General features: G+C 34.0%; 1 protein-coding gene across 1 annotated transcript in view; it reads right to left on the bottom strand.

Annotated features, from left to right (window-relative positions):
- The window catches only part of LOC108908222, a 52790-nt gene that overhangs the window by 4867 nt on the left and 21848 nt on the right, over nucleotides 1-26075 (bottom strand). The window contains exon 2 of the mRNA XM_018712173.2: nucleotides 1342-1594. Within this exon, the coding sequence (XP_018567689.1) occupies nucleotides 1342-1594 (253 nt within the window). The remainder of the gene's footprint in view (nucleotides 1-1341; nucleotides 1595-26075) is intronic.

The following is a 26075-nucleotide window of genomic DNA, read 5'->3' as shown; positions in this document are numbered from 1 at the left end:
CAAATTACCCTCATTTGCATGTAGAGTAATAATTCTGAGACTGCCGGGAGGTTCGAGAAAGGAAACGAGTAATTATCGCGTCGAAAACGGAAAAGAAAAAATGGAGCAGTAATTACAATGTATCTTTATTCTGTCACATACTGCTCTATTAGGATCTGGTTATATGTTGCACCCGTAAGACCGAAAGAGAAAGAGGATATTGTGGAGGTTTTTTTTGCCTCGTCATTTAATTGTCTCCACAATTTATCAGGATATACATATTAAATATGTTTTTTTTTTTCAGAATTATCGATCCTTCTCTAAAATCCATTGAAAGAATAGGAGCGAAAGAGTTAGATTGACTTGTTTGCTATCAGTTTTTCTGTATTTAATAGCACAATAAAGATAAAGGAATAAGAGAATATTTGTTTAGTCAGAAAAATGATTAATCTAAATCAGATCTAATTTTTTTATGTAAAACTACACAATGGCGACTCTTAACTGCCATACCAGGGAGGCCGGAAAAATACAAAGTATTGAAAAAAATGCTTAAAGTAATTGGTCAGTTTTATTTTAACTATTGAACTATAAGGAAAATGTGTTCAACATTATTTTTTATAGTGATAGTCCATTCTTCGCTTTTGTCCGAAATAAACTTTAATTGAGGAAATACATTAATATATTACAAATGCAATATCTTACAAAAAATGAATAACTGAGAACTCTAATTCTGAAAAACAAGGAACTCCTTCAATATGTGACACTGAAATTATGTGTGAAACGTAAAAAAGTATACAAATTTCATCAGAGATACCATGTCAAAAGACCATTCAACTCGAAAATATACCAAGAAAAAACAAACGGATGTTAATTTATCTTTTCAAGAATTTGGTGATTTACTGCCTTTCTACTTGTGATTTAGTAACGCTTTTAGATATTTTATAATCACCAGTTGTTATTCAGTCATTTATCTCGGTAAAAAGCCATTCCTAATTAAAAAACGTACTAGCTGCGATAAATTCAAGAATTTGGAATAATATTATCGTCCTTATCTACCCAAAAGTAGGAAGAGCTATGTGATACAACTAACAGCTTTCACGAGCAATTCAGAGTATCAGCTTGAAAGCCGTACAGATAAAAAAATATTCGATAGCACCACAGTTCTATTCTTCATAAATCTATGTTTTGATAGTTTACGAAATTTGCTTCAGGAATGAAATATGATAACACTAACAGAAAATATGACATTTTAGAATCTGACTGAACTTGTTCCAATAATCTTCTGGAAGATGACAGTTAATTGTGTGGTAAAAATCTGTTAGAATGTACCCTTTTATCACCTGTTAGTGTAGGTATACCTACCTCTGGTATTGTCAAAGGCGAAGGCACCATTTCCATTCTGCCACGCCCACGAACACAGATCACAGGTGGTTAGTCCGTCGGGGGTGACAGACTCGTCGAGGAAGAGGGGTCGCGGTGGGGGAGGTACAAAGTTTCCGGCGAAGAGGCCACCCTCGCTGGCGTCCAAGGGTAGGGCGGATTCTTCGTCGAGGATGCCGGCCCAGAGCTCAACGCCGTCGCTGCGATTGTTGCCGTTCGGAAGCACCACCGACACCTAAAAAAAAAAAAGAAATTTTCTAATACTATGCAATTATTAAAGTACATTGGTTGATTTAACTGAACTTAGAAAAAAAATCATTCTGGGAACCAATTTAAAATTATTGCATAAAAAAATTAAAGGATCAAAAGAAGTTTCGAAATTTTTCCGTAATTTTTGACATACTGTATTTAGGTGAAAAATGGTCGTATTGGAATTGAAAAAAAGCATTTTGAAGCTCTAAGATTCTAGTTTTTAGATCTTACGGTTTAAATTTTTTAGCAGCTACGGTTATCGTGCAATTTTAATAGCAGCGTGACAAAAAAAATTTACAATTTTTTTTTCCGAGTCCACGGACTTGGAAACATTTTTTCAGCTAAGCCATTGCGTGGACCAGATAGCTTGTTTATTCAGCTTCAATTTCCTTTTTTTTATTACGATACGACCATTTTTCATTGAAATATCGGAAAAGGATCCTAAAATTTGCGTAAAAAATGATAATTTGCGGCATGTTATAGGAAATTTATTCCAGTTTTCGAAACTGCGCTTCAATTCTCTATACGACGATTTGTCGCCGAGATATCGATGATTGAAGACAAAAGGATCCTTTTCCATTAAAAGTCCGATATTTCGATGAATAATGGTCCTAACGAAATTTTAAAAAAAGGAAATTTTGCAAAATTTTTTATCGCGTTATTTCTTAGAATTGCATTAGTTTAATTGTGCGAATCAAGGACATTTTTTATTATCCAACAGTTGATTATTCAAACATGTGGCGTCTAGTGAAGACCATCATACCTTTATAAAGGTACGAAAATCTTAAAAACGCAATATTAGTAGAAGTAGTTTCAAATAGCTTTTCATTATAGCTTTTAAACAAAAATTATCCAAATTTATTAAGAAACAAAAAAGTTATATCAATTACTACCGAAGAAAAAAAAACATTTATTCAAATCTGTATAGCGTTTAATTAATTTTAACACCCTCTATATCCAAATTAATCATTTACAAACTAGCATGAAATATTTGTTCACAAAACGGTATGCAATGTCTATACTGACTGAAATTTTATAGAATATGATTTGGAGACACCTTTGTTGATTTTTTCCTAATGACATACTCACATGTAACTGCACATTTAAGGAAAAATTACATATCCATCGATGTTTAACTTGCTTTCATGCGATACTCAATTCGATCCGCTGATATTTTGCCTGAACAAATACTGCTGTTTATTCTTTTTATGTGCACTCTAATGATGTCGAGTACTCTATGAAGTCCTGTAAATATCCTATTCCAATATTGACGTGTGCGGAAATTTTTAAATCTGTGTGATGTTCCTTTCGTATTTACAAAAAATGTTAGAGGCCATTTAGTGGTCCCTGTTCAAACAAAATAACGCCATAAATAATTTCTCACGTAAAATATAAATGGGTTGGTAATTTGGAAAAAAATGTTTTTAGGTACTATTATATTTTTCACACAAATATGTGTACTGTTAAATACATTTTCTCAAATGTATCAGCTCACTTCAAAATATTTTTGAATAATTAAATGATACAGTGAATAGATAATTGTGTCTGACTTGCTTAGATTTTCTAAAACTCTCGACAAAAAACTGCTATAAATTCACCGAAAATTACGCATAAACCAACCCCTTTTAAACGTTTCTTTGTGAGATACCCGTATCGAAATTATGTCGAAAAATAGGACAAAAAGAATTTCTGTAAGCGCCCTTCTGTAAAAATTTAATGATATTTCCTCAAAGAAATATTATTTACTTTCGACCACATTTTGATGAATATCAGTTAAAAATAGAACTTCAGTAACACTAAAACTGAATTTGTAAAGATATTGGTAAAAAAAAATCAGATTACACTCGCATCTAAACAATACGACAATTCAAGACAATTTGTTTTCGAGAATTCTACATAAGCGGAAAGCCAAAAAAGCCGTTCTCCTTCCCTGCCCATATCTCTAGAATTTAAGTGCAACAGCTTATAACTAATCCCACCCAAATTATCGTTAATAACTGGCAGCCTGTGTTTAACCGCCTTTCAATTACAATATCATTGTAAGACGAACAAAAACGCACTCGTAATTGGAGACTTCCAAAAGTTTTTTTTTCCGGGAATCCACGTCCAATCTAAGTGCCATTAAAATAACGAGAATTAACCCGCAACAATAAGATCTCAAAGGTGGGGTAATACGGTTAAATAAGTCACACACGCGATCCATAAATTATTATTTATAAGGCATGGTTCCTTGTAGCGCAGAGGCTGCAGCAACGCCCTAGTAAGCTTTACGAGTGCGAAACTAACGATCAGTTTCTGTTGCGCGGAGGCTCTCTTTCGTAAAAAAGTATCATTAAGTGCAACGCTAAGATAGCGTGTCACAAACGTGAAATTTTCCTCATTTAGGTACTCAGAAAAGCCTCAGGAGATGTGAGCTACCTGGAGTTTGGCTATATCTATTGGGAGCTTTGCCACAGGCACAATTGATTAAAAAAATATGTCTATAATATTCGAATTAAAGTATACGAGTCGACGTTCGATCCCACCCTATGATGTTTCGCCGTGGTCCTGCAGTAGGATACGCTTTTGGTATATCCGACATTTCCATCTCCTGATGTGGAGTCGATCCACACTGGTCTTCTCGTTTTAAATTTATGTAATCGTAAATCTCACCATTCAAATTTTAAATTCTATTAAAATTATTTATAAATTTTACACACCAGATCTCGATTAATATCTAATGTTTTTTTATCTGATGCCTTTGAAGCCAAATATAACTGGCCTTTATACCCACACACAATACATCAAATAATATATTTTTTATTTTATCTCGATAAAGATACGGTAATTATATAACATAAATCATAACCGCCGTGATCAATCATGCTTCCCAATGAAAGATAATGACTTAATTTGTCTTTTCTTTGGCCGAACGATCGTGAGCTCTACGCCGAGATGAAAACAATGACCGCCTTATGATAAACTGCTTAGGATCTCCCAGGTTTTCACTTCGAGATGAATTCTTCACTGCTCGGCTAGGCATCCCGCATTCTTGAGGATTAGCGAATAGTACGGAGGATTTATTCAGTTCCACATAAAAAATGTTCATGTTTTATATCTCCTTCACATTGTACCGGATATTTCTAACTACGGTAGGTACCAAATTTAATGAATGGACCAAAGTTTACAGAATATTTATTCTGTAAACTTTGAATGGATAGCGAGTAGAAAATGTAATGAAAAGACTGTCACTACCTTCATTAGCAAATATTTGCTTTTTGTGATGCGCAGGCAAATATTACAAACAACCAGTCGGCAAGAATACCCTTTTGATGATTCCTAATAAGATTGCACAGTTTTTCAAACTAGAACATCTTGAAACATATACAGGCCATTCATTACGAAGAACATCGACAACATTATTGGCTAATACAGGAGTAGATGTATTAGCAACCTTGAGACATGGTGGGTGGAAATTAGCCACAATTGCAGAAAGTTATGATGCTGACTAGGATTCTTTAGTATGACACTTCAACTCCAGCCAGGTTCTAGTAGTACGTCGCTTCATGCTATTTTAATGGATTAGTCAGATAATATTGAGCCTCCGGTGATTGAAATGGAGCGGTCAAATCATTTTAAGAAAAATGCGGCAATTAGTAATTGTGAGGGAATAATTATCCAGTTTTTATAAATGTTACTAATAATCCTCTGTGGCCAGGGGGGTCCCAATTGCCTCCTTCATATAGATGGAGTTACGCAAGCAAGGCAACCGCTCTCTTACATACCTACATGGCGGCGCACCCTTCTGAACGTTCAATCATTGTTTATAGCTTCAAATAACAGTGGAAAAAACAAATTTTCACACTGCAATTACTCATAATTTGTAGTATTTAACGTGAACTTTCAAACGCCGTCAGCAGAATTACAAAATACCTATTCAATCAAAAATTGTATTTTTCTCAGTATTTTGCAAGTTTTTTGTTAATAAAAAACCTGTCGACATCCGGGCAAACTTCTACCCAAAAAATTCGTGTTCTGCAGCTCAAAATACATAAAATACACTTAGGTAACTCCATCTAAATGAAGGAGGCAATTGGGACCCCCCTGGCTACAGGACTATAAATGTAATAACTAATATTTCTATTTATTTGTTCATAAAATATGCATTTATAACTCGAAATCGCTTTTTTCCCTAGGGAGGTAAGTTACCTCAGTTACCTCCCGTTGTCCATAGCAACTTCCACTTCTACGGTAAAATCCACTTACCTACTCCCTTAAAAACAATGTGTTAATAATCTATTTACTATAGTGGGAGCAGATAAATATATTTTATTACTAAAAACATAAACTAAAATAATATACAGTCTGATTATTATCAGTATTGACGATCATCAGATGGATTTATTTTAAGTAATCTCCTGAACTAAACAACTGTCGGATAAGACGTCTTGGAGATGGAATAATCTTCCAAATGAACACTATTCAGTGTTGAGTTGTGTAAAGACAATGTGGCATTTATAAACAATACAACAACCTGCATTTATTGTCGAATAACGCTTTAAAATAATTGTGATCAATGGTGTATAGGTACGTGTTAGTTTCATAATCTCGAATCGCGTTTAGGATGATATTGATTTTTTAGATGTATTTTAGAAAGTCGACTTTTAATATTTTAATAGTTAATTTTTGACACATTCACTCAGTACATGAATAGATTTTTCAAATAAGATACGCGAGACTGTCAATTTCAGAGTATCAAGAATTATTATTACGCGGAACTTAGGCCGAGCCTGCATCGCCCTACTTAATCAACTGTTCAACTCTTTACAATGCAGTAAGTAGGTCAAGTGCAGTGTGGTTATTTGCACGTGGGCATAAATTGGGCAAAAATTTAGTGTTTACATTGTGATTGTTCGACACAATTTTCACAATGATTTCTGATACATTACTTGCATTATTCTGAAAAGAATTCAAGTTCAAGAGAATTTAAGAATCGTGTTTGATAAACAACGATGATGTATGTGCAATAAACTCACTTGTCATTCAGATATGAAATCAATTTTATGTGCATGTTATTTCGGTGTGTGGGCATAACTAGGGAGATTCTAGATTGAAGATAAACTCTGATAAATCTCGGCCCGGCCCGAACGTAACGTTAAATTCAGATACTTTTATCAAAGGAATTTTTTACCACGGAATCAGCTCACGATGATCTAACTGATTTTATTTGCTCTTTATTATTTATTCACTGGGCACGTTTGGTAATTTGACAGTAGGGGCGTCGCTGATAAAATCGTACAGGCTTATGAAGCTCTGGTATACACATATATCTACAAAATCGCCGTCGACGAGGGACACTGAAAAATTATGTTACTGTGATTGTATTTAAATGCGTGAGTGGGCGAAAAATATTCTAAAAATTTTTATGTCATTACTGATGCTATAAATAGAGGTAAAAACTATTTGTTTTGTGGCTACTCGATTGTTCGAAATTGCTACGAAATTTTATTTGAAACAAAGGACAATATGAATACATTTTTGTAAACTAGACATTGTATATGTAGACATTAAACTTTGTACTTATATGTTAGACATTAGACATTGTAGGTATATGTATTAGACTTTAGACATTGTATATGTATTCTGCTTACACCCTCTACTTCTATTACAGAAGCTAACATGTTAAGAAATTTTATTTGACACAAAGTACAATATTATGAACACATTTTTGTAAACTAGACATTGTATATGTATTAGACATTGTGTATGTATTAGATATTAGAGATTGTATTGGACATTAGACATTGTATACGTATTATGCCATTAGACATTGTATATTTATTATTGTATATTTATTGTATATATGGGAAAAAGTTGGGGTCCTTCAAGCGACGCTATACAAAGGATTCTGTGGGCATTAATATGGTGTTATTTTTATAGCAGTGGGCAGACCGGATTATCTTTTGTGGCCTCGAAGTTGTTAATGATCGAGCGTGTGGGTAAACAAATGCTAATGATGTGGAACGATGGCTTTTGTTTTCAGATGTTGAGTCTATATATTACAATAAATTGACGCCCTTCAAATGAGGATAATGGATTGTAGGGATTGAGGACAGTACCTGTGGAACGTTAAATGTCTCGTAAATTACTCCTCAGGTTAAATTTCACTTTAAGGGGTGTAAATATTGCAGGAAATTATGTAATATATTTAGGATTTCCGGACATTTAGACAAATTTGATATTGGGGCACGTGCACTGAAATACTTTTGTCAGACTATGTGAAATATCTGTAATCTATAATTATTTTTAGAATTTATATTATTTGTAAATATATATAATTTAATTCATCTTTTATAGTTTTGAAATCTATTATCTCGGACATCAGCTACAATATTTCTTACAGTTCATCACAAACTGGATATTTGTTTCAAAACTACCAGTTCCTTAAAATATATATGTATATTTAAAATTTAGTATTAATGTAGGAATTATTCAAGACAAATGTAGCATATTATAATCAAATTTATGTTTTCTTGAAAGAAAATTGTAGCAGGTCACAGAATGACGTAGGTGGGAAGTTGCACGATAGATGGAGCCACTTACGATCTGTGTATACACATTTTCATGTGAGTAACGACACTAAAGCAACGGGATCGTTGTATAAACATATTGATGATGATCATCAATAAATCCCAAACCGACCTAAAATTTCCTTTATACCAGACAGTTGGAAGTTGGAATATATTTTCTTGAATTAATATTCTTCAAATCGAGTGAAAAACAAAGTTAAAATATTTAGTTTTTGCTTGTTAAAAACAATATGATTAGTAGCCTTTATGCACGAAAAAATGCTTAAACTTGTTGCAATGATATGGTATGATTTCAAGTGGTGCTCAAACTTGTCAGAGTAAAACAACTGAAGTGGTATTCATACGTATTTCTTTTTTCACCTGTAATGATTAATGATCATCGATTTTCCGTCCATAAAAACTAACAATGGCGATCGAAAAAGTTTATTTAAATTAACAATCGCATCAAACTTTCAATGGGTAAGCATTAGATGAACCGTGATTATTGATTGGCCCGTACTACCGAATAAATCTACTTTATATTATGGTCCAATGGAGATGTCCCATTTATTTATTTTTTCCGGAGAATAAACAACCACATAGGTATTGACAAGAATAGGAGCTGCTTGAGTCCATCAAAAAAAATTCCACAAATTAAAAAATTACGATATAAATATTTTAGGAAAATGTTTTGAAAAAATTAGGAATGACCCAGTTATCTTCCGCGTGAAGTGCAAATTTAGTGAGAAATACATATTCCTTTTTACCGTGGGAAACAAATTGATTACAAAAATCTATTTGTAAGTGCTTGGCAGTAATTCTAAATTATGGTTTATTTATTTTCCTGTAAACGCACGGTTGGCTTCACCGAAAGCAAGTAAGTAGGAAATTGCATGTCCGAAAACAAGTTGAGCACTGTAAATCATTTGCCGTAATGATTACGATAATTACGTTGTGCAAATAATGCTGGGGTGGTCGCCACATACCCGAGCTATACTCAATTATTTTAAATGCACATTCATTTTGCTGCCTTCAAAGTAAACCTTTAAGGTACGTATAACCCGATACAAATAAGTTTGCGTTTCTGGCTCGGGAGAGCTGCGCGAGACTAAGCTACCTCAGACTTAAACTTATTGGTGTCGGTCTGCACGTATCAAAATGTCTGGACGGTTTGAGAGTTACGTTGGGAGCAACATAATTTTTACTGGATCTTCAGATTCATCAGAACTAGCCTTGTTGTTCTCGGGCTTGGGTTTGTGGGGGCGGACTCGATATCAGAACCCCTAGGCCAGGACTAACCTTCATTTCTTGTTGAAAGAAAGAAGTATATAATTGATAATATATTTAAAATATTTGCGTCAAAAACTGTTTTTTATAAGTTAGATATTTGTAATTGCTTTACACTTACTTTATTTACTTACACTTTGGTTTCCTGTAACTAAATTTATATGTTCCTTTGGAGTAAGGTATTCCCTTAGCATTTTAAAATTACTGCAGCTCCACGACGTAAGTATTTTCTTTGCAATAAAACGAGTGAATATTTTATGTCCTACCTATGCGTTTAAACAAGGAAAAAATATCAGTTATTATTACATCCGCTAAGACAAGGATCTGTGGAAGACGTTAACTAGTTTTCATACATAGTTTCTTGTACACGAACGACTTATAACCGAGAAAACTTAACGGTAATTAGACGGTTTGATATTGCAGGCAAGTTGTTCTACCGAACTACAAACTGCATCATGAAGGCCGATCGGATGGCGATAACGATGAAAACCGACTAATTTCGACTTGCAACAAGCTGGTTTTATGATGATCGCTATAACAAGATAGAACATTGGCAGCACAAATTACATTTAATAAAAAAAAAGTTAATACCTATCATTTGGTTACGATTAGACTAAACAGAGCCCAAATTGTATAGCAAATATGCGCTACTCCCACACCGTCTTTCACTACTATGAGACGGTAACCATGACCACCGCTGTAAACACTTTACAGATTTATGGTCGAGCTACGAGGGGTCCATGTATTCAGTGTTTTCAAATGAATTTTGCAAGTCTAGTTTAGGATAGGTACGTTATGTTAATTAAATCTCAACATAAGAGTTGATAGATGTGATCTTTACACAAATATAATTGTGGTATTTCAGTAAGTCAGATTTATTATTGCAATAATTGCATTTCCTATGGTAGCATCTTCAGAAACAAGCTTATGTAGAACTTATAACTATAAAAATGACCCAACTATTTCTAAAGTAATATAAATATTTGTTGGCATTATATTATCAAATTAAAATTGTTACGATTGTTGAAATTTCTCTTTGGAACTGTTTAGTGTTTGTACATTTTGTTAGGTGAAGTAAAGTGCACTGAGTATTATTTCATGTATATTTTCAAGATAACTGAGTCACATGCCATCATTCTTCTACTTATTAGAATATTATAAAATTCCTTTAGCTCTCTGAAGCGTGACACCATCATTATATTCTACATTAGATTCAGTATGCCATTATTTTTATATGATAAAAACAGTTTATAATCTAGATCTCATGTGTTCAAGTAAATACTTAGAACAAAGCCAGAAAAAAAATCATACGTTTTTATTGCAAAAATATGCCTGAAGAACTTACTTTTAAAAGATCTATTTACTTTTTATTATACAGAGTGTGGCGTGTATAATCTATAAAAATTAAACTACAGCTTCCTGATGATATTTGTAATAGAAAAGTCTTAAGTATACGAAAAAGTTCTATCTTCGCGTTTTTTTTCTGTGAATTAAAGTTCATTTATTCAACGAAAGTGAAAGCCGACCCTGTGTTATTTATTAGAAACTTTGGAAATGTTTTTATGCGACCCGACATGCAACCTTATAATTTAAGTCGGTATAATCTAATACTAGTAATACTAAAAGAAGGTTAGGTCCAAAATATTTGTGTAGTCAACTGATTTTGTATTTGTATTGAATTCATTATTCACTTAATTATTAAATATTAAGCATCGTCCATCGACCCATTAGTGTTAAAAAATTAAAGATTCCAGACAAAAGTTTTTATTTTGTAATTCCGCGATAGTGACAGTGTAATTTTTATAAAGAAGTAAAAATGAAGAATAGCGTGCCGATTACATTAAAACGATATTCTTATTTCTTACTTTGCTTAATTTTTTAGTTTGTGCACAAACTAGTTTTACAATGAACCGAGAAAACAATGCATTTAATATTTCCGAACGTGTCGTAGTGTATGGTGCAACCGGAGAAAATGTGCTCGCGGCGACTAGGTTGTACCGGGAACGATAGCCACAATGTCACCCCCATGTGCAATTATAATCCTACAGTGCATTCAGCGGCTGCGAGATACGGGAAGTGTTATTCCTCGAGGAAAATGACGTGGTCAGCAAGTGAACCTGCATTGTTGGAAAATCTTGACGAAGACCCCACAATTAGTACTCGACGACTCGCACAGCAAGTAGGAACATCATCTCGTACCGTACATCGCATCTTAAGGCGCCAGCTACTTCACCCCTATCATTTGCAATCAGTTCAACAGATTTTACCCCCGGATTATGATCAACGAATGCGTTTTTGTTGAGAAGTATCTTTCTATCTTTCAACGACGATTTGTTTACGTGGCTGGTCTACATCCATAATTGAATTTTAATTTACGAAAAAAAAAACGCAAAAATAGAACCTTCTCGTATAAGACTATTTTATTACAAATATCGTTAGGAGGCTGTAGTTTAATTTTTATAGATTATACACGCCACACCCTGTATAGAAGAATTATTATATACTTTATGTTGAAAAAGAAAGGATATTCAATTTCAAAATGGAAATTTGGAATTGGAATTTCAAAATACCTAGAAAGAATATTCAATTTCAAATGGGGCATGGGGGCAATTTTTCGAAAATGGTGTGTTCTGGTACCAAACTGGCTTTAGATTAAAAATTGTAGATACACAACTCTGTTCGGCCGATAACTTCACACGATTCCAGACTTTTTCACAGGACAGCACAGCTGGTGACCCGTTTCGGAACTGGTAAAAGGCACCCAAACATTCGAATTGAACGCCGCGATCTACGCCAGACCCTCGTTAATGTAACACGGGAGTCGGCGGGTCCATTTGGGCCTCATTAGAGAGGGTCCGGCCGGTGATCCGATCCGAACGGAACGAAACCTATTATTTTCGTGGCGGCCGGCATCGCGGGGAGGAGCCACGGAGCGGGCGACCTTGAGCTGCCAACGCCGGAGACGTCTTCATCAGCCAGACCGCGAACTAGCACCAGCACCATACCATAACTGATTGGCGGTTCAGCGTGAGCCGCTCGCAGTCCCTATTTTATGTCCGATTATAATTACCTTTTATATATTTTCGCTTGTGGGACAGCATTCCGTGCCGCTGGTGGTTGATTGTGGGTGATATCGGCCAGGAGATCTGATACACCGCGGATGAGATGCGTGGACCGAGCGGTTCGCGGAATTTTGGATTAATTTCTTATCGACGTTATTGTCCCGATGGATATTAATGAGGCATATCTACGATTATGAAATAACTTTTGAGAAAATCACATCTTTTGTGACTATGTCCTTAATAAACAAAAAAGATTAACTGCTAGGATGTAAAGACAGACAGGGAACAAGGAAGACTACGTTAAAACGCAACATTTCGTTTTACCGGGTCATGATTGGTGCAATTTTTCACGACACTTCATTCAACCAATCACCTATCTTATTTTCTCAAGTATAGACGCAATGATTTCTTACTGTTTATTGTAAACGAATCATTATGACATACGAAGCTAAACTGACTTTTGTGCATTTTTCAGTGGCGTCCGTCGTCGGTGTTTGTTTCCATTTGCGATCATTAAATCTGCTGCCACCGCGTTATTGTTTCTTATGCTTCAATATTAAATTGTACATATTCCAAATCAATTAGTTGTTTTCACGGATAAACTTTTGGCATTTCGTCGAATTATTGATAAGTTATAACCATAGACTAGAAAACTATGGACTGGCCCTAGAAAGAGAGGTCAATCGCGCTGATGTGTGCAAGACAGATGAAGCTAGTGCAGGCAAATACCGGTAAAACAAATAAACCTTTCACATTTATATTATTTCAGTGTAGTTACCACACATAAATGTAAAAATCATTTTAATTTCAAACGGGAATACGGACCAACAGAAAAAAGGGGTAAGGAATCGAGCTAGCTGATTGGTTGAATTAAATGTAGCGCGCTACAGTCGAAGTTCTGTGAACGAAGCATAAGCCCGCACTAGCTCTATCTCTCTCGCACACGTCTGTGCGATTGCCGTTTATATAGGCAAAATGACAGTTTGGTGAGTGCAGTAGTTTATAAAGTTTATGGTTATAACAAAAACAAAATTTGGAAGTTAATAATATTTTCATTTCAGAAAGCATTATGTCGTTTACTCCAGAACAATATACCTTTATTATTATACTTGTCAACGATAATGTCAAAGTCATTAAAGTTGTTTGTTCAAGCAGGTATTTTTTTCTGTTAAATTTCATTCAAATATTCTCAAATTTAGTTTCTGTCTAAAATATTTTAACTTTGAAATTTTTATTTGAATTTGAGATTAGACTGAAGTATAGTTATTCTAAAATTTTCATTATAGAACTTTCTGTTGGAACATATCATAAAACTTAAGAAAACACCCATACAAGGTAACTGTTGTGCAAGAATTACTTCCCATTGACTATGTAAGACGATTACAGTACTGGGAGTGGTATATAAAAAACATGAATATTAATTTGTTGGATTTTTTGAAAGAGCTGTAACTTGGAGGGAAATAATCGTAGAGAGAATAAAAAAAGCAAATTAAAGCTTCAAGTGTCTAGTTTTTGGATCTGAAGTTTAAAATTTTTTAACGTCAGCAGTTTTTGAGTAATCATAAGAAAATGAACAAACAAAATTGCAAATTTTTGCTTTTCTTTAATAAGGCCTATGGACTTCTAAAATCTTTTTTTTTTTGGAATTACAGCACAAAGCTCTTTTAGATAATTTAATTCTCTTCAATTTGAGCGGTTCCGGAGTCCTGTACGATGATTTGTCGCTGATTATCGTCGATCAAAGCAAAAAAAAATCATTTTTGACTTTGGCAGTCAATTACTCGGGGAATAATGGTCGTACAGAAAATCCATGCAGGGTTTTGAAAACTGCAAAGTATTCTCTACAAGTCGTAGTTATTGATTTTTGATAAAAAAAAATTTTTTCGTAGTGTTGGTTAGAAAAAAGGTAAAAAATTTAATAATTATGGATATTTAAATAACTTGGCATAACTTTCCAAATAATGAATAAATTAAGGATATTGACTGTAACTTTTCAACATCAAAGTGTCCTAAAGAAAATCTGATAATATCAAAACGCTCCGATTTTTTTTCTCTTAGTGCCGGGAATATTTAAATTTATCGTTTTTGTTGAAAATCAATTAATAAGTAATTTTTCACTTTTTATCCATTTTTTTAAAGTAAAAAATATTTTTTTAGCAATAATCCATCTCTCATTCTCCATCAATTCCCCATCAAAAAATGTTCGTTATCCTAAAAAAATAAAAAAATATATTTTTAAAGGCCTTTTTAAATAAAAGAAAAGTTGCAATTTTTTTTCGTTGATTTTCTTATGATTACTCAAAAACTGCTGACGCTAAAAAATTTTACACTGCAGATCTGAAAACTAGACACTTGAAGCTTCCATTTCGTTTATTTTTTATTCTCTCTACGACCATTTGCCTCCAAGTTACAGCTCTTTGAAAATCACCCAAAATTTTGGGATTTATTTTAATATCCCTTAATTTCTGTGCCTGGTGTATGTATTAAGTCCACTAATGTTTAAGGATTTTCATTTGATCTTACCAACCGTGAATTGTTGGTTGTCTTTGCTCGACGACTACATGTCTTGTAAACATTTATGAATATTTCTAATGCCATTTAAAATATTATTAAACAAATAGTAGGTAGATGAAGAGCGGTCTATGAAATATAGTCATAAGTCATAAGATTGATGTTTACCGTCCTGGTATCTACAACTGCGTGCGTAATACCTGTTTGATTATAAACTTGAGTGCTTTTAGTACCGTGGTGCTAAAATTTGTAACGCGCGATAAGATACTGACCATTACATTTAATAAATACACCGTGAAGATCATAAAGTTAATCTTAATGTTTATTTTCACGGTTAGATGTATCAGGCTGTAACAGCGTCTAATAAATGTGACAATATTATGATTTTGAATAACAAACACGCCGCATGCTGTCTTCAACGAGGTAGTATTAAGTTGCAAGACGGAGAATTTCAAATGGATGTGATTCATGTGATTTTGTAAAATAACAATCGTAATTTCATATTAAATTTGTGCAATCCTTTATAAATAAATTTATATTTCGCGTGCGCAGTGTTTTTATGAGAGATCAAGGAGCACTTTTATTTCCAACGCTTTGTGTTGCTTCGACAGACAATTTGTCAGAGTTTATTTCGGTCTAAAAAATCGAGCCACCTACCTTCCCTTGTGTACAAATCTGATTTGTCATAACGAGAGGTAAACAGTTTCTTTACGGATAAAGCTGCCATTACTTGCAATATTTCTGAATAAGCAGCGGGAGTGTTACTTTATTTTTCTCAGTATTATGGCGCCTAATGATCCATTCTTATACTTAAGTCAGCTGTCACAGAGACGAGCGTAACATATTCTTTAGATGGGGACGATGATATATTGAAATAGAAAATAATGTACTCAACGGGCGACACCTTTAATTGTGTGCTAATTCCGCAATGACAAATGATGTGAGATTGGGCCCCGCTGATAAGTTTAAATAACCTGGGATGACCATGTGACTGGACCTTGATCATTGTTTTAACGTCGGTAAGGACAGCGAGAACGGTCGATCTGTAACTTCAGCAATGCGAATACAAATATCGTGCAATAATTAATAACGAATAATTTGAGTTGTGTCTGATTTAGCAAATCGATTCAAGAAACGAAGATACGGGGTGAATTTTAAATGCGTGCATATATTTCAACTGCGAGATTATTTAATTGCTATGTAAATGAGTCCAGGTATTTTGCCAGTCATACATGAAAAAAAATTGGGGTACAGGAATATTCGCGTAACATTTAGGCGCCCAACATAAGTAACGTTTCAACAAAACAAACATTTCTAGCCGGTACAAGAAGCCAACAATAATTTATTTTGTGATCCCTTCTTTTAAAATGTTACATTGTTACAATGTTACATTATTTCCATTAACTTCGCAATTATTGAGATATCTGTATGTCTGCGTCACTTAATATTTTGAATAACCAATTCGAGAAACATCCTTCTGAGAACTAGAAATATAATTTGACATGTTTTATATTAACAATGGTTCAGACATTACATTTATTTAATAAATAATTACGTTACTCCTGTTAGAACAGCAAGACTTAGAAAGCGAAGAATGAAACCACATCATATACTGAGACTCCCTATAATGCAGTTAATATAAAAAAACGTTACTGTCATGTAGTTAATACGAGAACCTCATTAGAAGCCGCTTATACACGTTTTTTCGCCATATTATATGGGTATAGAAACCGCGGCATACCTATGAATAGACGACTTATAAAAAATATGACTCGAACGATTTTATTGACGTATAAAGTCGAAGAGTAAATAATTACACGGTTGTATTCTGACATGACATGCGCTCCGGCCGGGATATCTTCATGTCAGCGAAGATGGAAGAAGAAGAACCGGGCATGCAATAAAACGTTAAATGGAAGGCAGGTCGGAAAGTGATGTGTATTAAAACGACAAAGTGGTATTAGATCGGTCGATTGAGCGTCCCGTTCTCTGGATTTTGCACCACTATGTTCGGAAGAATGCTCTTTGTACTAGCAGAACGACGTTTCGAACAAATCTTCAATATTGAGGGAGCCTCAACTCAAACCAGTATAACTGATGATAACCTAAAATTGGACTAACAATTTTTGTGTTTATTACAAAAAACAGGACAAAAAAGAGTTGGTAGTTACGTTTTTCGTCAGAGAAATAAAGTTTTTATAAAATAAAATACGTACTTTTATTTCCTAACCGGGAATAATTCTAACAACTTAGGCTAACTGGTACAACTAATTGAATATAATAGAACATTGGTTTGTCATTTACAAAAGGCTTTATACTAATTTCTTATTTGTCCAAGTGAGACGAGTTTCAAACAATAAACAGATAAGCCAAATGTAAATGGTGAATAGCAATTTACAGACAAATTACAAAGTTATTTTACTTTGTAATTTGTAAATAAATAGGTAAATAATGGACAAATAGTCGCATCTTAGTGACTTGTTGATATATAGTCTAATTAAATGGGCTTTTAAATCGCAATTTTGGTCAACTTGCCTGCATTTTTGATATAAGCTAGTTTGAGGTATATAATAACAATAAGTGACAGTAATTCTTTTTTCAATCCCCGGCCAGGGATGAAAAAAGATAAAATAAATAATATAATATAATAATAAAATAAAAAGTTATAACAATTTCACAAAGCGAACGTGATTTTTTATCTTCGTCGTAAAACAAAATTTCTTAAGCAACTTTTCATTATTTTAAATAAATCAATCGAATGACAGAAAAAAATAGTTTTAATGTTAAATCATAAAAATTAACGATTAAAAAATTGAAATTGTTATAACTTTTTTTATTACAAATTATCTATTTCTCTGAAAAGAAAGTTTATTTTTTAGACTAGATTTTAATAGTACAAGAATAAGTCAATATACCACTTTTATGTAGAATTTTATGCTCTACAACTTTTATAAGAATTTTTTTCTAGCTCTTACCCCTTTTCTGTTTTATCGAAAAAAAATGTTATTTTTCTTCACCCCTGGCTGAGAGTTGAAATAAAATTACTGTCACTAATTGTTATTGTATATCTCAAACTAACTTATACACTGTAAAAAAATTTCACTCAAATTTCAATCAATTTTACTCAATGAGTGAAACTATTGCATCAGAAATGAGTTAACTATCAATTGAGCTACTTATATACTCTATTCTGAGTATATAAAATGAATTTAGAGTTGACTTTTTCTCTAATATGATTTAAATTTAACTGTCATTGAGTCATTTTTACTCAGACTTGGTTTAATTTAATGGAGAACAGACCTTAGCCGGCGGTGGCGGGTCTCAGTTTGCAGGTCTCAGCCAGGACAGGAGGAGGCCCCGCGAAGTGAATTAATGTCAATAGTGTATATCCCAATTAATCATTTATGAGTGATTTATTTTTGCACTCAATCTTTAGTTAATTAAAAACCAAGTCAGCTCAATAATAGTTAAATTTAAATCATATTAGAGAAAAAATCAACTCTAAATTGGTTTTATATACTCAGCAAAAGTCGCTCTATTTAACAGTAATTTGGACTTGAGTAAAACTCATTCATTTCTGATGCAATAGTTGTTTACTGAGTTGTACTCATACTAATAGAGTGAAAATTTCACTCAATCGTGTGTGGACAGAAATTGACACATTATTGAGTAAAATTGAGTGAAATTTTAGTGAAATTTTTTTTACAGTGACTACTGCTTCCTGTCTTGATTGCTTATCGAGATATATGACTTGGCGCGCTATCTACGCCCACAACTACTTCTTTTTATGTAGTGGACTATTCCAGTGGTTCTTAATTAAGGTTTTAACAATTTTCATTATGTTTGAGCATCGATTTTCAGTTTCAATGGTCTCGATTACTTATTAGCGCACAATTCTCAGCTTAAAAATTTTCTCTAAGTTGTTGTATAGTTTCCAAGCCAAACGGTAATTATTCCTTTTATATCAATTTAGTTATTTGTTATGAATGGGGAACCCCAAAGAATTTCTACCACTTATGTAAAGAACCCACTCAATTAAGCATATACTTAGGTATTAAACCCAAATGTATAGGATAGCTCATCTAATAGGTCAGAGGTACTAATCGACCGCGCTATAATACGCGGCGAAAAAAAAAAAACACCTCCTCATCGCTGGCCAGAGGAGAATAAGCAAAAAACAAAAGAATGAAATAATGACGGCTGGTAGCAGAGGCGCTGAGAACCGGGTAATATTTATCTAACCAGACAATAGATATCTTCTGTTTTTCAACAAAGATAGTGCACAATCACGATCTATTGTCGCAACTTGAATACTACTGCTTATGGGATGCCTCTTCTCGAGCCATTGTACGAGCGGCCGGATAAAAATCTGTTATAACCTGCCGTGGTATCTGCCGCCCAACTTCCAAGGCAACGCTGCTATCACCCACAAATAGTACTGTTGGTAACATTATTCATGGCGGTCTCGGTTTTATTTCCACGAGGAGGCAGATACCGGCCTCGCAGCGGAATGTGTTTACTTAATAAATTGCCCTCCGCGACGAGCTTTGGGGATTCGGGGGGAACCTCAGCCTAACAGCGTCAAGAGGTATTTGGCTTATAGTTGAAATAAATAAAATAATTTAGAAATGTTAAAAACAACGGTTTATTTACAATTTAAAAATTGTGAACAGTTAAATAGTAAACATTAGTAAAAAATATGCCTTTTTGACAATAATTGCTCAAAATGCCCACCTCTAACTTTAAAACATTTATCAACGCGCTTATTAAAAAATTGTCTTATCTTAAAGTATAAATCCTTAACGCGAAATGCAGTATTTAAAACTTGCTGTCAGAGTCCTTCACAGGTGTGTATAGTTTCTCCATAAACAACTGATTTCATGTAATCGCAAAAACGAAAGTCTCGGCATTCTATCTCACATTTATGTACATACAATTTAAATTAAAATGTAATTTTATAAAGTAGCATACAAATAACAGCAATAAGACAAGTGCGATGTCGTTTTTAACACATCCAATATCTACTGCAGATAGCGCCCTCTATGAACTTTAACCAAAATGTGAACAAATTTCAATTTCTCTACTTAAAAAACTCCAAATTCCAAAATCGTGTGAGGATATTTGCATTTGTTAAAGAATAAATGAAAAAAAAACTAAAATAATATTTTACATTTAACATCCTGCATCTCTTTAACTATCAACTTTTGGACTAAGGTAAGTTCGGCTAAATCGCAATATTTTTGCTTCGAGAATCTACCCACGTATTTTGGCCTATTACCTCGGGACCACCCTGTATGTAGCGTTTCTGGAAAACTGGTTACCTGAACTGTAGAATGACGTACCATAACAATATGAGCACGTATGTCGTTTCTTCAGATGGGGACCCTCCACATTGAACAAAACCTTAAAGTTTCCACGACGTTGCATGCTCGATTACCCTATTTTCATCCAATGGAATTTGATTTGTGGGGTAATTTAAAATCATTGCCATACAAAGTTGTTCGTGAAGTTTTTAGGAACATTTAATCACTAATAACAACTACATAATTAAGAAAATGCACTCTTTTATATCAGCGTGTAACTTATTGTTTATCTTTCCAAAAGGACCTCGCTCATACCTTATGGAGATTGGTCTTTCGGTGATGATTAGCATATAGTATTTGATAGAAATCTGTGAATTGCTCTCGCAAATAAAGAATTACCACAATTGCCGCTGACATTGCTTTTAAATATGAATAATGTTCTCACAGTGTTGAAAAAACCTTAGACGAGCAGGTGCAATTCGGTGTTACATGAAAACGGTATGACAGAACAAGCATGAAATGTCATTACGGAAACGGGATGCCGCACCGGGGTCGGAATTGAATTTATTAATTTCTACATGTCATGTCACCTGCTGACTGTGTAGTCGCCTCAGGAAGTGATTAAAATGTAATATTATTTAAAAAAGATATTTCATTAATGATTAACGATATTAATAACTAGAGTTACTTGAAAATTATATTTTGTTATCTCGGGATTGATTAATAAAATAATAAAGATAGCAATAAAAACGCTTTAAAGTTTCTTAACACACAAAAAAAAATCCAAACCCAAGAGAGCCACATGAACACGATCCTATAGTAAAAAATTCATGACTTGCCGATGAATTTCGGAGAAAAGTGAAATTTTTGGGTGAAAACGCCCAAAAGGTATGGGCCAAAACAAGTTTTTTCCTAAATTTTGTCCAAATATAACATTTTCGTAGTATTTTGAGGTGCTGAATAGGATGCTATTGACAAAATTTACCGACGACCTCGATATTTTTCTGAAAATCCACTGTTTGGGTGGTAAATGATGTAAACTGTAAAGGATACAATAAAAGATTTTCATAAATATTGTCCAGTGAATGCACAAATACTTAGTTTTGCAGTCAAAAGACGTGAGGTGTGCGATTTGTATTACCTAGAAAGATAATTTTACACAATTGTGATAATATTTGAACTAAAACTGAGTACTTTCACTTAAATATAGGTACCTCTTCTATAAATTCTCCAGATAAGCCCATATTTGGTCCATTTGTACCTAAATCAGGGTAAATGTCCTCATTATTGAGGGACCTTACCCCATTCTATGGTTGTCGTGCGTTGTCTTTGTCTATTTCCATCGTCCTCAGGTCATCCATCTGGTGGCGTGTAGAGCTGGACAAGTATCCGTTTATTCGGTTATTTTGGAGACCATTGTGTTAAATGTAGTGGTTTGATTACAATAATTAAAAACAATAATATATTGGGTATCGATTAATATTTGGTTAAACAAACGTAGAGTTAGATTGTTATAGTCTTTCCGATCTCAACTGAAGACCAAAAAGCTGGGCAGTAAGTACCAGGTTCGATCGCTACGCAGCAACTCGGCATTGACATATTTGAAAAACTTGTTCCCATATTTATTTAGCCATAGGTACCCATATACAGGTCTGGTCGAAGTAAATGTGGAGGTGGCAGAAATGTATAGCCTAGTATGCGCGCGCGGGCAAATGGCGCACAAACACAGCTGCACTTGGCGATCGGCCATAAATTTCAGTTGTTGACAAATTGCCTGGTAGTGCAGTGCAGAAATTACAGGAATTATTTTATTGTCGATTATTTTTATTTAATAACTTTTCTAACCTAAACTAATAACCTTTCCTCACCTGTTTCTACAACTTAACCTTAATGGTTGTCACTGACAAAATGTGATACTGGAGCGGTAAATTATTAATAGCATAAGAAGCTAAATACAAAAATGAATTTTTAACTTTTTCAGTTTTATGGGAAGGAATACACGCTTTGCTACTCAAATTATTAGTATGTGTTTCAGATCTAAAGAGAATATAAACCAAGTCCGAGTAAAAAATTATTTAATAATAGTTAATTTTAAAGAAGAAGTCAGCTCTTAATTGTGCACATGCTCTTCCTTTTTCATTAAATTTATTATTTATCATTCACCGTGAAATGTTATGGCCCTAATCGCTAGCAGGACGCAGCATTTTAATTTCAAATTTCCCCGCTAATTACCCGACTCCAATTTGTATCCAATTTTGGTCACAATCACGGAATAGATCTACGATCGTAATTTTCTTTATGTTCGTCCCCTTATCTACTTGCGCGGGATTACATCGACCGCACGCTAATTAATATCGTAACCGACTGTGTGAACAAAACATTACACCTAGTAAATGTTTCTGTCAAATGCGCCGTATTTTTCGACTAATTGACAGCGCTACCCGGCTAATTGAGACGAAGGCGAATTAATGCGCGGTTTGGGCAGGTGTGCCGGTAATTAAAATGGTCGCCGGTGCTCATTGGCCACTTAAATATGGATGATGGGTGCCTACCGCTCTCTTTACGGCTTCATTTCGTCGACATGGGGAATAAATAGGTTCGTGGTGGAACTATAGACGGCCAAAGGTTGACCAAGAATGCGCTAAAACTGTAGGGGGAAATTTACATTGCATTTAAATAACAGCTATTTATAGTACATGTTTTATATTCTTTTTTAAATTTAGAAAATTCCGAATAGGTTCAAAGATATTCGAAGAAAATCGATTTTGTGCTACTTCTTTTTTAGTCGCATTTCACTTGTTTTTCTAAATTTTAGGATGCCACATTGAATTTTTGCCCCGTTAGGAGAAAGGGGAAACCAATGATTTCTTTTTATTGTTGACACCTCACTTTTGTACTGGAATAAGTGGCAAGAATTTTGATTATTTTAAATTTTAACGCGCTTTTAGAAAGAATACGAGTAGATTCTTATAACGAGCGTTCAAATAAAAACGTGGTCGAAGTTGGCTCTGACACATTGGACGTAGGGCGTAGCTTATAGCGACCAACTTAACCTCATTTCTCAACGAGCTGTATAGCAGCTGTCAGTTTCAATAACAAAGCGGCGATACAGCGCTTTGACAGATGACGTTTAAGTTCATTTGCTATACGCTACACCCTACGTCCAAATTTTCAGAACCAACTTGACCACGTTTTTATTTGAACGCTCGTTATATCCCCATGCAACAAGTCAATGATAAAGTGTGAATAATACAATAATTCAGACATAACATTTGTAAACTGTTTTCGCTGAGGTTCCCATAATATTTTATGAAGCAATTTAAAAAGAAATGAACCCACATTTAAACGTGGCTTCGTTGCTTATCTTCTTTAAAACAACTTGCAAGTTTATTTCATATATCACGGGATTTCAACAACTGGGCGTAGTATCAAATTAACAACCTGCTGCTATGCCATATATCCAACAACGCAGGTATGTAATACCTTATCTTTTCCAAATTACCTGGCGAGGTACCGTTTATTTCAGACTTTTAATGTATGAAATCACCAAGATTAACCTAAGCGTGGGTGGCAGCGCACCACAATGGCGTGCCAAATTTAAAAGCCCGTACGAAGTTTTTTAACAATAAGAGTTTCGGTCGGAACTGATTTAATGCTCCGTATGAACTTAATTGGTCGCCTACAATTGTTAAGGTGGATGCATCTAGACAGCTATTGGTTAATTCTGAATCATGGAGACCTAATTAAACAAAGACACTCACACACACACACTAAACAAAGTAAAATGTTTCACCAATGGTGGATTTGTAATTTGTATAATAAAATACTTTTTTCAAGGATCAATCCAGTTTGATGTTATACTTATTTTCCTACGAACTTAAAGGATCACCCGATCCAAACTCATACAGATTTGGTCTAAAAAGTATTATATTTATGGTTGTTTATATCATTGCCACAGCAGACAACCACATACCCCCTACACTTTATTTTTACCTACGTCAGTGTTACCTGCACATCCGTTTTCATAACTTTCCTTTATTTATGATGGGTTTTTATCGGAGATCTCGGTGGTGTGTGGTCTTGTTCGCATTATTTTTAATGTTTCGTTGTTTTCTGCCAGCTCACAAAATTAAGATATTATTTTTTTACAGCAGGTTACCTTAGATAATGTCTTAATCATCGTTAAAAATGAGTTCTTGAAAGGGTTTCTTGTATCTTGAGATCTCCGCTTTTATTTATGGGATTAATAGTTACACAGAAGTTTTATAAAAACTATGTTTAATATATTATGTAATTTAGAAGAGTAATTAAAATAAAATAAGAACATAGGTATGTTATAATTACAATTTCCTTTTAGTTTCTGGCCCACTATTAAATATACAGTGTGTATCAGCCAAATGAAATAAATTTAATAATAAATAAATGTCAATACCAACTTTCTTATTTTAAATGCAACACCCTGTATGTTATTCAATTTTTGGATTCTTCAGAAAATTCTAGACATATTTCATGCACAATGTCTTCAACTCTTTCGAAACTATTAATTGTTTTCAGATTTATTGCAAAAATTAACGTTAAAAAAAGAAAATTATTTGATTCCAGATATTCGCTACAACACACTCAAAAACTAATAAATAATACTGTTTATTTATTGATAATGTAAAAAAACAAAAAAAAAACATCGCCGCAAACGCCGCAATAAATCTGAATATATTTCAGAAAGAGTTGAAGATAGGCATAGGACATTCTACATTAAATTTTTTGAAGAACCCGTAAATTGAATAATATATAGAGTGTTGCATTTAAAACAAGAAAGTTCGTTTTGACCACTGTTACATGACACACCCTGTATAAAAAGTTTTTATTGGACACGCCACCATTTATTTATTATTGAATTTATTCCACTTGGCTGCTACACTCTATGTAATGCATTGGTTGAAGTTAAGATATTGTTTATTGTGTATTTTTGGCACGAAAATTACACAAATCCAAAGGACACAGAAAGCTCTTTCCTGTCTTTTATATACAGGGTGTTAATGAAGTTATGTCAAAATTTTGAAGAGGTGAAAAAGGAGCAAAAACTGAGTTAACTGATGTCACAAACTTGTATCGGAAGTTTAAGGGCAAAGAGAAAAAAGCCAATTAAAAATGTGTTTCAAACTGTTTTGGAACTACTGAAGTACATGTATTTGTAATACATTGTTGTAGTGATTGCTGTGCTGTTTTTCGAGAGTACATATTTTAATAGCCATATTTCCAAGTTTTCATTTGAAAATGACGCATTTATTTAGCAATCGCGAATATTATAATATGCTCATAATTTATGGCGAAGCAAACGAAAATGCCCACAGAGCTTGTCAAGAGTACCATGCAAGATATTTAGATCTCGTCGTAGCGCCAGAAATATCGCACAGCAAGTAAATATTTCGCATCCTGTTGTGTTACGAGAAGCTCAGTTGTACCCACTGCATATTCAACGTGTTCAGGCGCTTACTCCTGAGGATTTTCCACTACGTCAAGGTTTCTGCGAATGGTTGCTTCAGGAACATGCAAGAAATCTTCAATTTACAGTGCAAATACTTGTTACAAATGAAGCTTGTTTCGGTAGAAATGGTGTACTTAACGTCCAAAGCACTCACCACTGAACTATCCACACGAAATACGTCGCGGTGCGTTTCAGCAACAATTTTCAGTGAACATGTGGGCCGGTATCGTTAATGATACTTTAATGGACCTTTTGAATTGCCCAGACG

This window comes from Anoplophora glabripennis, unplaced genomic scaffold (genome assembly GCF_000390285.2).
Source record: "Anoplophora glabripennis isolate ALB-LARVAE unplaced genomic scaffold, Agla_2.0 scaffold18, whole genome shotgun sequence".
Taxonomy (NCBI): domain Eukaryota; kingdom Metazoa; phylum Arthropoda; class Insecta; order Coleoptera; family Cerambycidae; genus Anoplophora; species Anoplophora glabripennis.
Note: the sequence above shows the minus strand (reverse complement) of the source record. Positions and strands in the feature narration are given on the sequence as shown.